Genomic DNA, 18,956 nt, shown 5'->3' with positions numbered 1-18,956 from the left:
AGGCGCACAATACCAGTATGGATCAAGAAGAGCTGTGAGCTTTTGCTTAGCACTTCATAGTTTATGGACTACTTCCACTCTTATTAATTTTATCTTCATGACAAAACTAATTTGTAGATAGCAATATTATTTGTATGGTTTTTTTTCAAGATTTTATTTATTTATTTGATAGATAGAGGTCACATCTAGGCAGAGAGAGAGAGAGGAGGAAGCGGGCTCTCCGCTGAGCAGAGAGCCGGATGCGGGGCTCGATCCCAGGACTCTGGGATCATGACCCGAGCCGAAGGCAGAGGCTTTAACCCGCTGAGCCACCCAGGCACCCCTATTTGTATGTTTTAAATGAGAAAATGGACTCAGGGATATAAATAAACTTGTTTAAAATCACACAGATAAGTTATGGGACCCAGTTTTTTTATTCCAAATCTTGTGCTTTTTTTCACTGTGGTTCCCTAAGTCACTTAATGATAGAATGTTTTAATCAAAAGGGTCATCAGTTACTTCACTATCTACTGAATGCTGTTACATTCCAGGTTATGCTGACTTTGAAGACAATATTTTTTAAAAATTTTTATTTATTAGACTTTATTTTTTAGAGATGTTTTAGATTCAGAGCAAAACTAAATGGAAGTACAAAGGTTTCCCATATTCCTCCTGTCCCCACAAATGCATGGCCTCCCCCATTACCAACAACCCCACCAGAGTGCATTCATTACAATTGATGAACCTGTCTATGACCAGAGTCCATAGTTTATTTTAAGGTTCACTATTTTTCTTAAAGATTTATTTATTTATTTGAGAGAGAGAGCATAGGCAGGAGGAGAAGCAGGAGAAGAGGGAGAGAAAATCCCCAGCAGGCTCCTCACTGAGCATAGAACCTGAAGAAGGGCTCAATGCCAGGGCCCTGAAATCATGAACTGAGCCAAAATCAAAAGTCAGATGCTTAACTGACTGAGCCAACCAGGTGCCCCACTTTAGAGTTCACTCTTGGTGGTGTAGATTGTGTGGGTTTGGACTAAAGTGTAATAACATGTATCCACTCTTACAGTATCATTGCAGAGTAGTTTCACTATCCTAAAAATGCTCTGTGTGAAGACAGTATTTTTATTACATTTGTTGATACACTTGATTAGTAAAAATTAACTGGTCTACCCTCTTTTTGTCCCCATTGTCTATTTTCCAATGTGCTTCACATCTCATCAGTAATTTAGGAAATTAATCCAAGTTCACAGCCTTGCTTCAGCTAAAAGTGAGGACTGGAATTAAAATGCAAACTCTCTAATTCTTCATTAGATACTATTTAACTATATTCATGAACTTGCTAATGAGTTAGAGGTCTAAGAGGGACTCCCAACAGTAGGAAAAGGCAGTTCCCCAACCCCCATTTTCAGGTAGGTAATGAGACATTTCCTCTCTTTTAAAGGGGGAAAATATTTGAAAATTGAAGAGGTTAGAATGAGCCATTTGGTTTTCTGATCTATTTGAAAAGGAGTCACTTTTTCATGTCTCAAATAACCTGTCAATCCATCTAGCCACGTGTGGCTATTGTTCATAGTTGATGACCCAGTTCCTTGCAAAGGCCTCACCACCTGGAGTGCAATCAGCTGTCCAAAGGAAAGGGCACTGATAAGGAAATGACTCTTCTACCCTGGACATTGTTCATTTGTGCCCCTAAAATTAGACACTGGTTTTTGACATTTCCCATACAACATTTAATACTTTCAAAGACCCAGAATTGGATTTCACCACTGTGATCCCTAATTCAATATTGTCAAAAGGCTAATAATAAGACATTTCTAATAACATCTAACACTGCACTCTCCATACACGAGGTATCATTTTAAGTCTTTACTATGAATTACTTCCTGTAATCCTCATGGCAGTTACTGTTAAAATTCTCAGTTTAGCGGTAAAGAAATTGAGACAGAGTTGAGGTAAATTGTCACTGGTCACACATCCAAAAAGCCAATTTCTGAATCCAAGTAGTATCACTGCAAAGCTGAACACTTAACTTCAAAGTTTTATGTCCTTCTGGCTCTCAGGTAGTCTTCACGATATGATTTGCACTGTTCCCAGTATAATAGTTGCTTTAGGTTTTTCACATAATCATCTCAATCTGCTCAACAGTGCTGTCAAATGGATGATACTCTTATCATTGTTTGTTGAGGTCTAAATGCCCTAAGTCTCACATTTCCAAAAAATCACTAGTCTACAGTACAGTTTGGAGAACTGATCTTCTCTATCCAGACATTGGCTCCACCTGTACATGGTTCAGGAAAATCCTGAAACATTTTACTTCATTTTGTCTGGAATCTTTTGTACTCTCGGTGTTTTTTCCTTCTTTTTTTTTTTTTTAATTTAAAAATTTTTTTTAAGTAATCTCTGTGCTCAATGTGTAGCTTGAACTCATGACCCCAAGATCAAGAATCACATGCTCTACTGACAGAGCCAGTCAAGCACCCCTCTCCTTCTTTTCTAACCCTTGAGTAACAAACAATAGAGAGACATATATTCAGAAAGAAGTAAAGGGGACAGAAGGACACCAAATGCATGGAAAGAGAACAATAAATATCATTAAAAAACAAAGTAAGATTTATGCTTCTGGTTACGATGGAGTAACAAGGAAAAGATATTTCCTCCTACCTGAAACAGTGAAAAAAATACAGAGAAATGACATGGGACATCAAATAGTGCAGGTCAGTGATCCCTGGGAGAGGGAAAAAACACTAAGTAAGCTACACATAGAGAGAAAACACAGGTGGAGACTACCAGTCTCCCTGAGATGCAGATACATAGCTGAGAGTTGGGGAGACCAAGGGGGCTAAAGAAACATAAGTAGCATTTTCTGTGTGTGAGAAAAAAAATAACCCCATCTTATACTGTAGACTAAAGCTAGTTATTGCATTTTCCAAGGTTGCTTATGTGGTTGACAAGTAAAGTCCACTATTTACAGCCCCTTGAAATAGTAAAATTACTTTTTATTTTATGTTTTAAAAGATTTTTATTTATTTATTTGACAGAGATCACAAGTAGGCAGAGAGGCAGGCAGAGAGAGGGGGGAGCAGGCGCCCTGCTTAGCAGAGATCCCAATGTGGGGCTCAATCCCAGGACCCTGAGATCATGACCTAAGCCGAAGGCAGAGGTTTTAACCCACTGAGCCACCCAGGTGCCCTAAGTAGTAAAATTACTCTTAAGGGAAAATATTTTCTTAACTAAATCAGTTTTTTAGTAAGGATTTGGAATGTATTCATGTCATGTTGGAGATATCACTCAAAATAAAACAAAAACCCACCAAATTCAAAATCATTCCCATATTCAATTTTAATTTCAACTCCTGCCTCTCTGTGAGATAACTAACTAGAGATATAATAAAAACTGAAAATGTCAGAAGAAATTACTAGATCAAAACTTTGATTCTCATAATTATTAAAGGAATGATTCATTCTGATTAACTGAATTTTTCAGATAGGTGAGCTTATATACCTTTTTAATCCCAGTTCATTTTTTTAAATTGAGCCTGATTTCATCAGGAAATCCCCCTCCAGGGTTTAAAACCTGTGTTATATGTTAGCTTTACTCCATGGATAGCCTTTTAAAAAATACTTTCACACTGGGGCACCTGGGTGGCTCAGTCAGTTGAGCTGACTTGTTTCAGCCCAGGTCATGATCTTGTGGTCATGAGATTGGGCCCTGCATCAGGCTCCACACTCAGCACAGAGCCTGCTTTAGATTCTCTCTCCCTCTCTCTTTCCCTTCCCCTCTGCTTTCCCCCTACTCATCCTTCTCTCTCTCTCTAATATAAATAAAATCTTTAATAAAAACAAAATAAAAACAATTTCACAAATCTGATTGAACAATGATTTGTATGATCTTTTTCCACCTCTTCCACTAGATTATAATCTCTTAAAGATTCATGTCTTTTTTATATGTATATATAATATATATATTTTTATAATCTCTTAAAGATTCATCATATCTTTTTTATTCACAAATTTAGCATGAGGCTCTCAAACAGTGCCAGCAAATGTAGGCATTTAGTCAGTATTCATTGTATTAAGGTGGGGAGTATTATGGAATCTGTTGGAATACCGTAACACCTCACTTTGGACTTACATTTTCAACTTATTAAGTCACATTTTAGGAATTTGGCCCCTTACCTGAGAACTCTATGGTTTCTATTCTTTCCTTTATTGCCTTTTCCTATCTAATGAATCAAGACTGTGGCACGATACAATCATTATGTTATGTGATTAAATGAAATTTAAATCTTAAGACCTAGGTAGGAATCTCAGCTTAACCACCTACAAACCAGGTGGTTTGGTGTAAGTCACTGTGCAGACACCTCACTGGTATTTCTCTGTGTGTTCAGATTTCTTCTTCTTTTAAGGACACCAGTCAGTTTGGGGCAGGGCCCAACCCTAATGGCCTTATTTTAATGTAATCACCTCTTTAAAGGACCTATCTCCAAATCACCTCTTTAAAGGACCTATACTGAGGTACTGGGTGTTAAGACTTCAAGATATGAATTTTGGAAGGACACAACTGAGACCATAACAGTTAAGTGTCTGAGCTGAGTTAATTACAGATGTAGGTAATGTGGTCTCTGCAGTGTGTGGTATTTAAGGGCATGGGCTTTGGAGTTTGCCTTTATTTGTTAATGATGGTTGTCAGTTGCAAAGACTACTACTTACAGGCTGTATGACCTTGGAAAAGTTACAGTATTTCACAAAACCTCAACTTCCTTACCTGTAAAACAGAATGAAATAGTTACCCTTTAGTTTTATTGTTATACCTATCAGTAAGTGCATAATAAATGCCAGCAAATTTTTTATTTCTTTGCAAATGGTTTTATAAAGATATATAAGTCAAAAGCACATAAATTATCTTTTCCAATTTTTGCTTATAAATATAACAATTTTGTTTTGCTTACTGTATACACAAACATATAAATATTTCACACATAAAATATTCAGTATTCTTTCATCAAAATTGCTCATACTTGCTACTTCAGAGTTAATTCACTGTGATTTTTTTCAAGGACTGGAGCTCCACAAACTTCTGTTTTCTATACTCAGAGTGAATCCTAGGAGACTTTGGAATATACTGAATTTCCAGGTGATGGGCAGTGCGAAGTCACATAACAGAGTTTCTGTAGCATCACATGTAAGGATATTGTATTTAAGAACCAAATATAAATCAAAACGTAAAACTTAATGCAATTTAAAATTAGGTATTGAAACTTTCTTGTTTTTTTTAATCCTATTCTAATAAAAGCAAAAATTATATCTATAAATAGCAGGGTCTGTGATCCAACAGTGCCCATCCCATCTTGTTCTTAGATAAAAAGAGATGCTTATCTCTGTAGTTTCTTAGCTTTTGCAGACAAACAGAAAGGAATTCTCAGAGAGGGAGTGAAGTTGGCTGTTAACAGAACAGTGCAAAATAGGAAGGTGTGTAAAGGCTGTTTTCCAGTTAGTGTCTTTCAAAAAAAAAAAGAATACAGACATGCTAAATTGTTGGGGGAACAAAATGAGAATTATAGGAAAGGAAATTAAGAGTTAAGAAAATAAATTATTTCATCTTCTACGATCTGTTAGGACATACACTTTCCAGTCATGATCACAACACACTTCTTTTTGCCTTGGTCATTATGGGTATATGGGTGTGTGTGTGTGTGTGTGTGTGTGCATTTGTATGAACATGAGAGAGAAGGAATTAGGAGAACGAACTACATTAACAGTAGCATGCTCTCCCTAATTTACAGCACCATAATGTCTGGATTCTCTCTGAACCCCCTGAAAGGTTCTGGGTTAGCCACACTGGGTGTACAAGGTGAGAGAGTGACAAGGGTGGGATTACTTTCTACACTAGTACCTGCTCTGGATCTCATTTGTGGTACCATTTGGGGCAGATAAGAAAAGGATAATACCTACTTTGCTACCTCACATTATTGCATAGGCAGATAAGAGAGCTAATAATGGCAGATTGTTTTGAAAGATGCAGAAGGTAATCTTAAACTTTAAGTTTAAACTTCTTTGAACATGAAGGATATCTCTACATAGAAAAAGAGAAGATTTGAACAATAGTCTGATAACTTTGGATTTTGGGAATAACCTTTGTATTCAGTAATGCTACTGGTCTACAAAACCTTGTTTACTTTTATAGTTTCTCATCTCTTCCCTCTGTGTCAGTATGCTTGATATGAGTTCAGGTTCTGGGTCTCTTGATACATGTTCTGAATTGTAAAGTTTGTACTTCTTATAATCTAACTCCATTCCTTTGTGGTAAAGCAAGAAAGGCAGAGCAAGTCCAAAAATGAGGGAAAATCACTATGTGAGAGCAAGCCAAAATCCCAGGCAAAGCCTGGAAGCCAGCAGTGGGTTTCAGAGAAGCACCTGGCTAGAGATTACATGCTGAGGAAAGCAAAAAGAAAAAAGGACAGGGGTACCCCTTGATTTCTCCAAGGACTGCAGGACGACTTATAGGAAAGGCACTTGGGATACAAAAGTACTGATTGGAGGGGACACATGTACCCTGATGTTTATAGCAGCATTACCAACAATAGCCAAATTATGGAAACAGCCTAATTGTCAATCACCTGATGAATGGATAAAGAAGATGTGGAATGGGGTGCCTAGTTGGCTCAGTCGGCTAAGCCGCTGCCTTTAGCACAGATCATGATTCCAGGGTCCTGGGACAGAGCCCCTCTATGCTCAATGAGGAACCTGCTTCTCCCTCTCCCTCTGCCTACTGCTCCCCCTGCTTGTGCATGTGCTCTCTTTCTCTCTGTCTCTCCCTCTCTCTCTGTGTCAAATAAATAAATATAATCTTAAAAAAAAAAAAGATGTGGTATACACAATGGAATATTACTCAGCCATCAAAAAGAATGAACTCTTGCCATTTGCAATGACATGGATGGAACTAGTGTGTATTATGCTAAGTGAAATAAGGCACTCAGAGAAAGAAAACTACTATATAATTGCACTCATACATGGGATTTAAGATACAAAACAGATGAACATAGGGGAGAGGGGGAAAGAGTAAGGGGGAAGCAAACCATAAGAGACTCTTAACTTCTTAACTATAGAGAATAAACTCAGAGTTAAAGAGGGGAGGTTGGCAGGGGTGGGCTAAGTAGGTGATGGGCATAAAGGAGGGCACTTGTTGGGATGAGCACTGGGTGTTGTATGTAAATGATGAATCACTGAATCTTACTCCTGACACTGATATTACACGATATGTTAACTAACTAGAATTCAAATAAAATCTTCAAACAGAAAAAAAGGAAGGGCACTTGGGCAGTGAGGAGATGAAAGAATGTGGAGATATGTCAAGGGCTCACAAAGAGCTAAGGAAAAAACAGAAAATGGGTAGTTTACATTGGATATAGTAAGATGTACAAGATCCATTCTCCTCAAGGTGCAACAGCTGTCAGGGGAGTCAGGAGTGGAGGCAGGGGCCAAAGGGGCTTACATGATATCCCATATCTTTAATGCCTTTGTCATTCAACTCTGACTTCTCTGATGAGAATATTGCTGACCCTGCTTTCCCTGACAGGTTTTTGCAAGCTATGTGCTTTAACCTTAGGTGTTATTCTTATTACCAGCAGCCTTTTGACCCAACCACAGTGTTCTCAATCAGTAGAATTGTTTTCGCTCATGTACATGGAAGAGACAGTCATGCAACATTGTAAAATAACAATAAAGAAGAAACATTTTTCAGAACCACACACGAAAAGCACTCTGATGACCCAAACCCCAATATTCTAAAATCTCAATCCCATTCACTTGAGTTTGCATTTTGTGGTTTTCAGAAACATGGAGTGATTAACAGAGTATGCAATGAATCACCTCTGGATTTAAAACATTCCTGAAATGAAATGGAGAAAGAGTCTTGATGCCAATGGGCAGCTGAGTATCCTAATATTGCGGGTGCTTCTTGAATCTTCTTTTGGCTCCCTCTCCTCATAGAAGAGGCTCTCAGTTCCAAACCTCTTATTCATCATTTCAGGACGTCCTGGGTGGCAGTGAGGAGCACTTTTCCAGTAAGAAGGAAACCAACTCCTCAGCCTTTCCTCATAGCAGAGATTCTTCAGAGCTACAGTAATCTCTAGGTTCTTTTGTTCTACCCTCATACCACTTCCACTCCTGGGAATTATATCCATTTGGGCTAGATTTGGGGTTCATCAGAGCACATTACATAGTCACCAATTCTACTGTGAAGTGCTAAACTTTCTTACCACCAGTGATAGAGTGTGTTGTTGGGACTCATTTCATATGATCTGACAGATCAGATAAAAAATAAAAAAATAATACTAGTAGGTCAATATTTAGAAGACACTTTTACAGAAAAAGCTAAGGAATCAATGCTGGCTGAAATCTTGCAATGACTTTGACAGGTTTTAAAAAGCAAATGCTTTGTCTACGGCCATACCACCCTGAATGCACTTGATCTCGTCTGATCTCGGAAAAAGCAAATGCTTTGATTTGTTTTAGGTATTGCGGTTTAGAACATAAAAAAATTAGAAAGAAGACTTAGGTCTTGACTTTTTGATTTCACTTCATAATGTGTTGGGGGTCTCGTTATATCCTGAGTAAGCTTAAAATCTTTTGATAAGGACAATGTCCAAGAGATGTTGACTTTTCTTGTATCTTTGAAATTACCTAATAATACAACTACATCATTGTAATGACATAAAAATTCAGGACCAGCTGTGATTAACTATAAAACTTATCACTAAACTCAAAATTGTCCTAAGCCTTACACACATACACACACACACATATGAATTACCTCTAACTCTTACAACAATTGTACAGTGTAATTTTATTACCCCTGTTTTGCATATTAGGAAGCCGAGGCAGAAAGAAAACAAATGACTTGCCCAAGGCAATATAGCTAGTAACTGGTAAGTCAAGATTTGAACCCACGTCTACATTATGTCAAAGCCAGGTTCATTTCCATTACACAGTGTAGTTGCAAAGACAGGAATAGAAACAAATTTCCTGACTCCCTGTTCCATTCTCTTTCTATTAAGCTATGATGGATTCAATTTTCTAATCTGTAACAATAATGTAGTTTGATCTTGCTTTCCATAGACACTCATTTTACTAAACTATTGAAAAGAAACGAAGTACAGACTTTGAAACCAATGATTACACTTTTAGAGGAAATAAGTTATTTCATTTTAAAAAAAGGGAAAGGAAATACTCTGGCTTTGATGGTATTCAGAATATTGACATCATCCTCAAATTGGTTAGCCTTAGATCAGTTTTCTGGAAGAATCTTTAAAAGGGCTTTGATCTCATAGAGTCCCAAACTTTTCCACTGTGAATGTGGAGACAGTTTGGAGTACTGGAATCAAACTGTTTGTCTCTGTCTTCAGTCATTTTTGTGTAATTTTTCAAGTGCTTTCTTGAACTATTAGACTAGAATAAGCTGGTGGACAAAAGGCATTACTTGTAAAATGGAAGAAGGAACTAAGGAGAAGATACTTTCTCTGGAAAAATGTTACAATGATATATTTTTAAGTATTTAATTCTTTCTTTTCTTCCTGGGAGAGTAAATAAAGAGTCAGTATTGGAGTAAACTTAATTTGGGGGGAAATTTATTTAGCCACATTTTTCAAACAGTAATTTGGGGAGTGATGGGCTGTGGGAAGTTGAAGTTTGAGCTTCTAATGTTTATGAATACAATGTTTGGTTAGACTTAAAGATAAGGCTTTAGAATAGAAAATGTCCTTCAGATTGAGAATTTCTGGAAGTAATTATGTGCAAGCCATGATTTCACATAGTTTTTGCCTTTATCGGTGTGTGATAGAAGCAGTGTATGGAGTTTTAAAAAAAAAGTGTTGAATTTGCATGGTCTTCCTCAAGTACCACCTCTGCCTCTTCCATCTAAACTATATGCTCTTGTGAAAGTCATTGTCCCTTTTCTGAATTTTGCCTTCACCATGTACTCAGTGTTAAAATCTTGCAGGGTTATCTCTTTGGGTTGTTCACTGTAACTTGTACATAAGCCCATGGCACTGAATTGAGACCCTTCAAAACACCTGCAGATGGAAACAACAGGAATTCTAGCTTCTCTTAATCTCAGCAACTTTCTCCAGATGTGGGACTCTGTAAGTCTCTACCTGACTAGTAGGATAACCCATCTGTCTTCTTTCCTCCCCTCCCACTTATGAAGGGAGCCAAGTTAAAGATATGTTTATCTGCAGAGTTGTATGTCTGGTCTTGGTGAAGAATTCAGTTCTTACATAGGAGAATGGAACATTAAACTTTAATAGGGTTCTTGGACTGAGTCTATTGCCTTTGGGGGGAGGTATCATGAAAACATATTAGAATTGTGGAAATAGACATTATCTGTTCAGATCTGCCACCTTGACAGGATGCTAAAGGATGGAAACTAAATTGATGTGGTATAGTAAGTCTAGCGTGACCTAGAACAACTGGTTTTGTAATGTTGGTTGTTAATTGTGGGTGTTCACCGAGCATATAAATGTGAGCTGCATCTCCATGGGTTCAGTCTTAGAGCACCAGCTGGTGAGCAATGCTCGGAGCCGACTTGTAATCAACTTACATCATCTTCAATATGAAGATAGCCAAAGTGCCACTGCTTCTGACCCTGGCCCTCTGCCTCATACAAGGTGAGCAATTTGCATGTAATCTAAGCCTCTTGCCACACATGGCAAAGCCCTGGGCAGGGACTTGTCTCCCTCCCCCTGCTCCTCAAATGTATATATGTATGTATGTATGTATGTATGTTTGTGTGATTATATGTATTTGTGTATGTATAGTCTTGAAATATCTTGCCAGACACAGAGTGTTGAAGAATTATATATGTGGCTTAATAACTATTTTGTTAACTTTAGAAATGGCAAATAGTTTGACATAATCTGAATTTTCATCCTTGAGAAATCCTTCTATTAATTCTATAATAGTTCTGAAAAGCTAATAGATACTTCCTCATCTTCCTCTCACCAAGCATATTAATTCATACTGTTAGGAATTATATATATTGTGCGTATATATGATACTAAGCATATCAATTCATAATGATAGGAATTATGTATATAATATTTAAAACTTAGATGTATATTTTATAAATAATAATGCTATATTTATAAACTATTAAAAATCAAATTTAATCATCTATTCTTATTTTAAAGTAGTAGTGCCTTCTAGCGCATTTTATTTCTGTGTTCTCCAATCCTAAGTTGATTAAAAGCATTTCCCCTAAAAGGTAAGATACTTTTGTGGGAGGTAGAAGGTAGCTTTTTGTATTTGTTATTTGAATTTGAAGGGAACATTAATTTCCTAGACTCAGTCTTGCTCTGAAGCATTTGTATTTTTTTAGAAGATTTTTAAAATTTATTTGACAGAGAGAGGGACAGACAGCGAGAGAAGGAACACAAGCAGGGAGACTGGGAGAAGGAGAACCAGGCCCCCCGCCAAGCAGGGAGCCCGATATGGGACTTGATCCCGGGACTCTGAGATCATGACCTGAGCTGAAGGCAGATGGCTAACCAACTGAGCCACCCATGCTCCCTGAAGCATTTGTATTTTTAAAAGAAAATCTGAGAGATGGAGTGTCATGAGATCATTATACATAAATGATGCCTAATTTCCTAAAATAAGTATATAAGTACAAAAGGGAGTCTGTTAATGAGAGAGTATAATAGCCTATGATTTTAATTATTCTTGATTTTTGTCAGATCTCTAAGTTTTGTAGCTGTAATGAAGAGAGAGGGTTGCAAGAATTCAGAAACTTTCATTTTATGTACATATATGATATAAACTTTATGCTACATTATACTTTTAAATTATAGTTGACATGATACATTTGTTGTATTATAATTTTAAAAGAGTTCTACCATACTTTGCTGTGAAAGGATCTCTATGAAATTAGATATTTTGAAGGGGGTAAGAAAGTACCTGGCTACTATTTTCCAAAGTAATTAGACTTTTATGAGTGACTAGACCTCTGTGAGTACATGTACTGATGTCCTGGTGAAGTGCCCTCATTTTATTTGCCATGGTAAATTTTAACATGTTCAAAAGCAATTGGTGGTTTTATAACATGCAGTCATTAAAATAAGCAAGGCACTGCACTAAGTGAATCGTTTATTTGTTGAATAGTTTACATTCCCTTAACTTTGGTTTCTGTATTTTTGTCCCAGATGCCGCCAGTGAGGATGAAAATCAGGTTAGTCCTGCTTTTTCTGTTCATTGAAACCATTCCAAAATCTCTAAAGAAAAACGGCCTATGGCCAACACCTTCACATTAATAATATAGACATATTATACTGATAGGCACTAGTAGCTTTTGTTAAAAACACAGAAACAGGTCTTTATGAAGGAAGACATGAATCACACACAGACACACAAACGCACATACACATCAATGTATTAATTATGATGGATGTCTGCAAGATGCAATCTACCATGTTAAAGGAATGCTTTCAAATTCCATAAACAAACCAGTGAATTAGTATTGTTTGACTTAATAGCTGAAAAAGTCATGACAGACATAGAAAGCAAAAATAAATGTCCTTGTGGTCATTGTGTATAAAGGGGTTGTCTGTACCTTGTATATAGTCAGTGTATATATATCATTCAGTAAACATTTACTAAGCATCTATCATTTGTCAGACCCTGTGTGAGTCGTCAGGGATATTGGAAAATAAAGATAAATAGACAAGAATTCTCCCCTTGTGGAGCTTACATATTAGTGGAGGGAAACAGATAAGTTAGTAAGTAAATTAGTAAAATATATAGAACATTAAATGATGATTAATGTTAGGAGGAAATGAACCAGAATGGAAGATAAGAATTTCTGGGGATGGAGGTTGTATCAATACTTTAGGATACTCAAGTAAGTTTTCTCTGAAAAGATAGTATTAGACCAAGGATCTGAAGGTAATAAGTCCTGCAGATTTTTGCAGGTGACATCAGATCAGGGAGAAGAATTTGTAATGGTCGAGGCCTTGAGTCAGGAGGGTGCCTAGCCAACTATTAGAGGTCTTTTGTTTGAACAATAAAAGTATCATTTTCTTATAGAAGTTAATTTTTTTTTTTTTTCCCATTTGGGGGAAAAAAAAAAAATAGTGGGTTACATCCCAACCAGTACAGGAAAGAGTTTGGCCCTGGAGGGTTTTAGTTTTTCTGAAACCTGTGGAGAAAGCACAAACAGCAATAATAACAAAACAAAACAAAATGGAAACAAGCCAAAAGCTGGAAGGTGGAGTGCAAGTAAATACTTGCTGAAAAGCAATCTCCCCACCTCAGGATGCCTTTTTGGTGTAGATCTGTTCTTGTTTCAACCCTCTCTCATTGTTAGGTAATTGAGAGGACATTCCTTCTTTCTCAGGGAAAACCCTCCTCCTGCTTTCAATTTGTATGGCCTTTTCCTGTTTTCCAAGAAGAGTATGTTGGATTATTTCATAACTCAGAAAGCAGCATTGAGTTCTACCTTAACTAATTAAACTAACTAATCTTGTTAGGTCTGGGTCTTGGTTGTCCATCTTTTAAAAAAAAAAAAAAAAAAAAAAAAAGCAGGTCTTTCTAGGAATTAGCCATTCATCTCATTGTGATACTGGAGAAGTCTGTCCAGTTCAGGAATTATCCTGATTGGTAATGTTCTTTTTCAACGGACCACTAAAAACTATTAAAACCTTCATTCTAGTGTTTAATGAATCTTTGTTTTAAATACTTTCTGAAGACCTGCCTCACAAGAGATATAATTCTATCATAAAAAACACCAGGCTCTTCTCTGATTGTATGACAAACTTTTATCTAGACTATATAGAATCAGTTACATCTGGCAAGCTAAGCAGTAACTTGCAATGTGGCATTAGATACTGTAGAGTCAAGAGACTAGACAGATCTCAAGAGGCCCAGTTGTCAGTCTGTTGCCAGAAATTATTGCTGTGCTACTCAGATAAGATCACTGGGTGGTGATAATAATTTTAGAGATATTTTAGTAGGTCGCCATTGGCAAAATTTCCCAGGGCTGGTCTCTGATATTATTTATTTGGTCTCTGATATTATTTATTTATTCTTCTTCACCATTAATCATTCTGCAATTGCTACCAACTGCCTCCCATGTTTAAGGGGCTAGGTGAAGTACATCATTACCCATTTGACGGTAAGCACAGTTTAGGTGAGGATGCTTCTGCCTTATTGCTATATCCATGCACCTAGGCATATCCGTGTCACCCAGCAAAGTAAATTAATATCATAATGAGTTTTTGTTGACTGATTTAATGATTGTTATAAAGATACAGGGGGCTGGATAGAATCCTTTTCTTTTTAAAATTCAATTAATTAACATACAGTGTATTATTACTTTCGGAGGTAAAGTTCAGTGATTCATCAGTTGTATATAACAACCAGGACTCATTACATCACAAGCCCTCCTTCATGCCCTTCATGCTGTTACTTTTTTGTTTGTCTTTTTGTTTTGGCAAAATTGAAAAAAAAAAAAAGGCTTGCTCTAAAGGCCCACTGGATTTTCTTTTTCTTTCTTTTTTTTTTTTTTTAAGATTTTATTTATTTATTTGACAGAGAGATCACAAGCAGGCAGAGAGGCAGGCAGAGAGAGAGGAGGAAGCAGGCTCCCTGCTGAGCAGAGAGCCCGATGCAGGGCTCGATCCTAGGACTCTGAGATCATGACCTGAGCCGAAGGCAGTGGCTTAACCCACTGAGCCACCCAGGCGCCCCCCCACTGGATTTTCTAATAGGGAGTATAACATATTAAATCAGTACTTAGTGAGATACTGCAAATGCTCCATTGATTTTAAGAGTGACATATAGCAAGTCTTCCATAAAATATATTGAATTAACTTGTTCAGCAATCTTTTTGTGTTCCTTTTGACAGTAATTATTATTGACCTACTGTGTACTAGGTATTTTATATGTGTCATATTCCAGTAATAATAATCACAACAATAATAAAAAAAAAAGAGGAAGAAGAGGGGAAGAGGATAATATAATTATTATCTACTATGTGTTGGGCACTTTGAAAGTTTTACATACTTATAATATTTAATCCTCACAATACATATGGAACATATGAAATAATATCCTCTATTTTTACAGATAGGATAAGTTAGCCATCGAGAAGTTAATTTGCGAAGACTATTGGGCTTGTAAATATCTACCCTGGAATATAAGGTCAGGTCTTTCCATTTCACTAACTGTTTTGGAAGAAAGCTTATTAAGTAGATTTGCAATCTCCAACAGACAGTCAGTCATTGTTTTTATTTGTGTTCTTCTTTTGATGGAGTGAATGGCTTCTATATAAAGCAGGTATTGGTATTTAAATAGTATTGCTGAAGGAAGTTCTTAGAGGGTAAAGTCTTGCTTTGATGAGATTTTAGTAAACACACTTTTTTTTCATCTTTTCCTTAGGAAACATGTGATGAGTATCGGACATTGATGAAAAATGGAAAATTATTTTGTTCCCAAGATAAAGAACTTTTTCAAAGCCCTGATGGAAGAGCCTTCATCAGTAGATGTGCCATGTGCAAAATAATACTGTGAGTAAACTTCCTCTTTAAGAGTTTGGGTTACCTGCTATTCTCTGGACTAGTGAGTGTATTTTTGTGTTCTGTCAAATACGTTTTTCTAACTTGCAAAGTTTAAATAAAAATGCTTAGCAGATCACTCTGACCCTTCTTCAGGTGGAGTTGGATAAGTGCCACTTACCTGATAAGATTTTAACAATCACACAAATGGTATTCCAACGCATTCTAGAGCGTCCAGGGTTAATACCTTATGTGGCACTTAATAGTCTTTTGAAGAAGTAGTCCCAATTTGAGTTTTCTGGCTCTGGGGAAAAAAAGAATTCTTGGGTGGGGTGTTAAGCCCTGACTTTGTTGTACGCTTGGGACTGAGGAAAGCCCCCTGGGAGTGATGCCGAATTCTCCTTATGGCAGCCAGCCAGTAGAAAAACTTAAGCGGGACACACCCTAATCCTGTGAGTTGCCAGTGTTTTTAAACATTTCAGATTATGCTAGAAAAACATGGTCTAAAGAACTGATTTTAGATTCCACGTCCCAGCAGCTCAAAAAGGGCCAGTGTCCTGGGGGTTTACTGACATCTATGCAGTGCTCCTTAGCTTGATTTCCTTCTCTTTAATGACACCTAAAGGTGGAAAAAGGCTTGTTAGCCATTGAAAAATCCTCAAATCAAAGTGTTCTAATTGGTTTTCGAAAGGAGGTCATCTTTAATGTCTGACCACCATCAAAACTTCAGCACTGATATCAAGCCTATACTAAGCTTATCCATTTAAGATAATTATGTTATAATAATTAGCATTTTAAATGCCAGGGGGTATGTCTCAGGGGATTTAATTTGACATAGTAATGTTGGGATAATGAAGCTGTGATCACATATGCTGCTCCTAGTGAAGAAATTGTGGAAGACAGAGAAAGAAAGGAAAGATTTAAGGGGTGGGGTTGGGGGGGACCCAGGGCAAGTTGGTCTCTTGAAAGCTGAATGTAAACCAGCAGATGTATTATTTACTATAAAGCTTCCTTCTTGTTATAGGATGTCTTCCTAGGAGACTGAAACTATGAAATACAGTACATTTACTGAAAAGTAGTTTGAAACAAAAATAAAATGCCTTGAGACATATAGGGCAGGTTATTTATCTCTTTGAAGTCACTCACTCAGTTATTGTTTCTGTCACCTATTTAAATTATGTTGGAATAAACTTGGTTTCTTAAACTGAAAAGGAGATATACAAGGCATAAAAGCTCTTAAATTTCTGAATTTGCCCTGTGGGACCTTACAGTTTAGAACCAAAACAAGCAGATAGATTTTGGCTTAGTGCGAATATGGTATTTCAAGGAGACTATTCCAATGATGGCAGAGATGGCTTTTAGAGTTGGTGACCACCTGGGTGTTGGAAGCATGAAAGGGGTCGGGGAGCATAGTCTGTTGGTTGTGCCGTTAAAGGTAGAGATTCTTGCCTCCTGTAGAGCCATGTCTGAGACATTTTTCAGCACTGAAGTAGAATCATGTCTGAGATATTTTTCAACACTGAGGAGAGATTTATGGTCCTGTAGCTAATTTCTGCACATACCTACCTCCACATCAGATATACTAGATTGAACTGAGAAAAAGAATCAAAATTAAGGTTGGCATATATGCCATTATCCCCCAAGCTGGGAAAGCATTCTAAGCTATGCTACTCCCTGCTCTCTTCCAGGGAAAAAGAAGCAAAATCCCAGAAAAGGGCCAGCTATTTAACAAGAGCCTCTCGGACCGCTGCCCCAGAAAAGGTGAGATTATTTGAAGTCAACTTGTCGTTATTGCTTTCAAGATTGTGTTCAACTCTATTTAGAGCTACTTGTGTATTTCCTAATTACTAGGTCATACCTGTTGTGAGGCCAACTCCTTAGGAAGCTGTTGATGAAGCTGGGGGTTATCACTAGGAATTCTGACAAGTATTCGTATCACTCCAGGTCTCCTGGGTAGTTTCTTCTCCAGTATCTTCTTGCTGTTCCTCCTCTCTGTCCCTGACACATAATTAAAACAATCAGTCAAGGGAGATGCACTCAAATTACTGTAACACCCCTGGTCTAACTAAGCTAAAATTTTCCCCATCAATGTTACTTAGGAATGTCTGAGAATCTTAGCCTTCACAGTAAATCTACTTAACCACAATCTTTGCTTGAACTCAACTGGTCTCACTTCTAAAACAATAACAGTCACCACTCAATTGGTCAATCATTGCAAATCCTTTATCTGAGCAAAAGCGAGCAGCTTCTGTGCTCTAAAAACATCTCTGGAGATCAGAAAAGTTTCCTGGAAAGTCCCAATTCTGCCTTTAGTTGTCACATTTAGAGAGAGGCTCATTCAGTATGATCTATTCTCCTTCTCCACCCTCTCCTCCCATCTTTTTCCTTCATGAGAAACTAATCAATGATGTTTTAAGATAGAAAACACAGCAAATGACAAACAAAAAAAAATGAAATACACATATATACCAATTCTAACAAAACTATTTTGAAATATTTCTAATCATACATTTACTGAATTTTAATCAAATAAGATTTTTAAGAAATAAAATTTTGGAATTCTAAGACATGATCCTTTTCTATTATCATTTTATGCCTGAGTTATAATTTTTAACCTCTTAAGTCCTTATGATTACTTGCCTTGCTACCTAGGAACATACTTAACTTACAAATTAAGGTAGTCCGTATTTGGCTGCAGGCCCTTCAGGTAAAATTACTTGTTTAGATTTTTACTTCTTTGTTTTTGAATGGGTTCATGTAATTACACTGGTTTTTGTTGTTACTTTCCCCCATAAGAGAGAAAAATCTACCTACTTTCTCTACTTAGATTCCTCACATGAAAAATCAACCCGATGTTCACTTTCAGAGTAAGGTGCTCTACCTATTCAAGAATTTTCCTCCTACATGGGGCGCCTGGGTGGCTCAGTGGGTTAAAGCCTCTGCCTTCAGCTCAGGTCATGAGCCCAGGGTCCTGAGATTGAGCCTCACATCAGGCTCTCTGCTCAGTGGGGAGCATGCTTTCTCCTCTTTCTCTGCCTGCCTCTCTGCCTACTTGTGATCTCTCTCTGTCAAATAAATAAATAAAATCTTGAAAAAAAAATTTTCCTCCTCCACACAGCCTTTCTCATTTGCAGCGTCAATTTCTTCTTCACTAGTATGTCATTTTTTCACTTTCCGGCACTAATATCCAATCCATCTAAAACTCTCACTGGTATTGACTCCAAAGTCTATCTCAAATATGACCTCTTTTCACCATTTTCATTTCTATCATCCGTAGTCTGATTCCTCATAATCTTTAATGTATTTGGTCCATCTAGAGACTTTTACTTTTTAAACTGATTGATTCACTCATCAATGTTTCTCATTGGTGTAGATTGCCAACTATGTAGGATATCAGGTCCATATGTGTGTATCTGTGTGTTTCTGAGTTCCC

The 18,956-nt window shown here is 37.1% G+C and overlaps 1 protein-coding gene across 1 annotated transcript in view; it reads left to right on the top strand.

The window, feature by feature from the left end:
* Positions 1-10,525: 10,525 nt before the first annotated feature.
* Positions 10,526-18,956, top strand: part of SPINK5 (serine peptidase inhibitor Kazal type 5) — a 75,900-nt gene continuing 67,469 nt past the window's right edge. Inside the window, exons 1-4 of the mRNA XM_032850599.1 lie at positions 10,526-10,642; positions 12,176-12,201; positions 15,408-15,535; positions 17,212-17,284. Coding sequence (XP_032706490.1) covers positions 10,588-10,642; positions 12,176-12,201; positions 15,408-15,535; positions 17,212-17,284 — 282 coding nt within the window. The 5' untranslated portion in view covers positions 10,526-10,587. The remainder of the gene's footprint in view (positions 10,643-12,175; positions 12,202-15,407; positions 15,536-17,211; positions 17,285-18,956) is intronic.

The sequence above is a fragment of the Lontra canadensis genome, unplaced genomic scaffold (genome assembly GCF_010015895.1).
Source record: "Lontra canadensis isolate GAN:19392208 unplaced genomic scaffold, GSC_riverotter_1.0 scaffold4, whole genome shotgun sequence".
NCBI classification, from domain to species: domain Eukaryota; kingdom Metazoa; phylum Chordata; class Mammalia; order Carnivora; family Mustelidae; genus Lontra; species Lontra canadensis.
The sequence above is the reverse complement of the archived record's forward strand: the minus strand, read 5'-3'. Positions and strand labels throughout refer to the sequence as shown.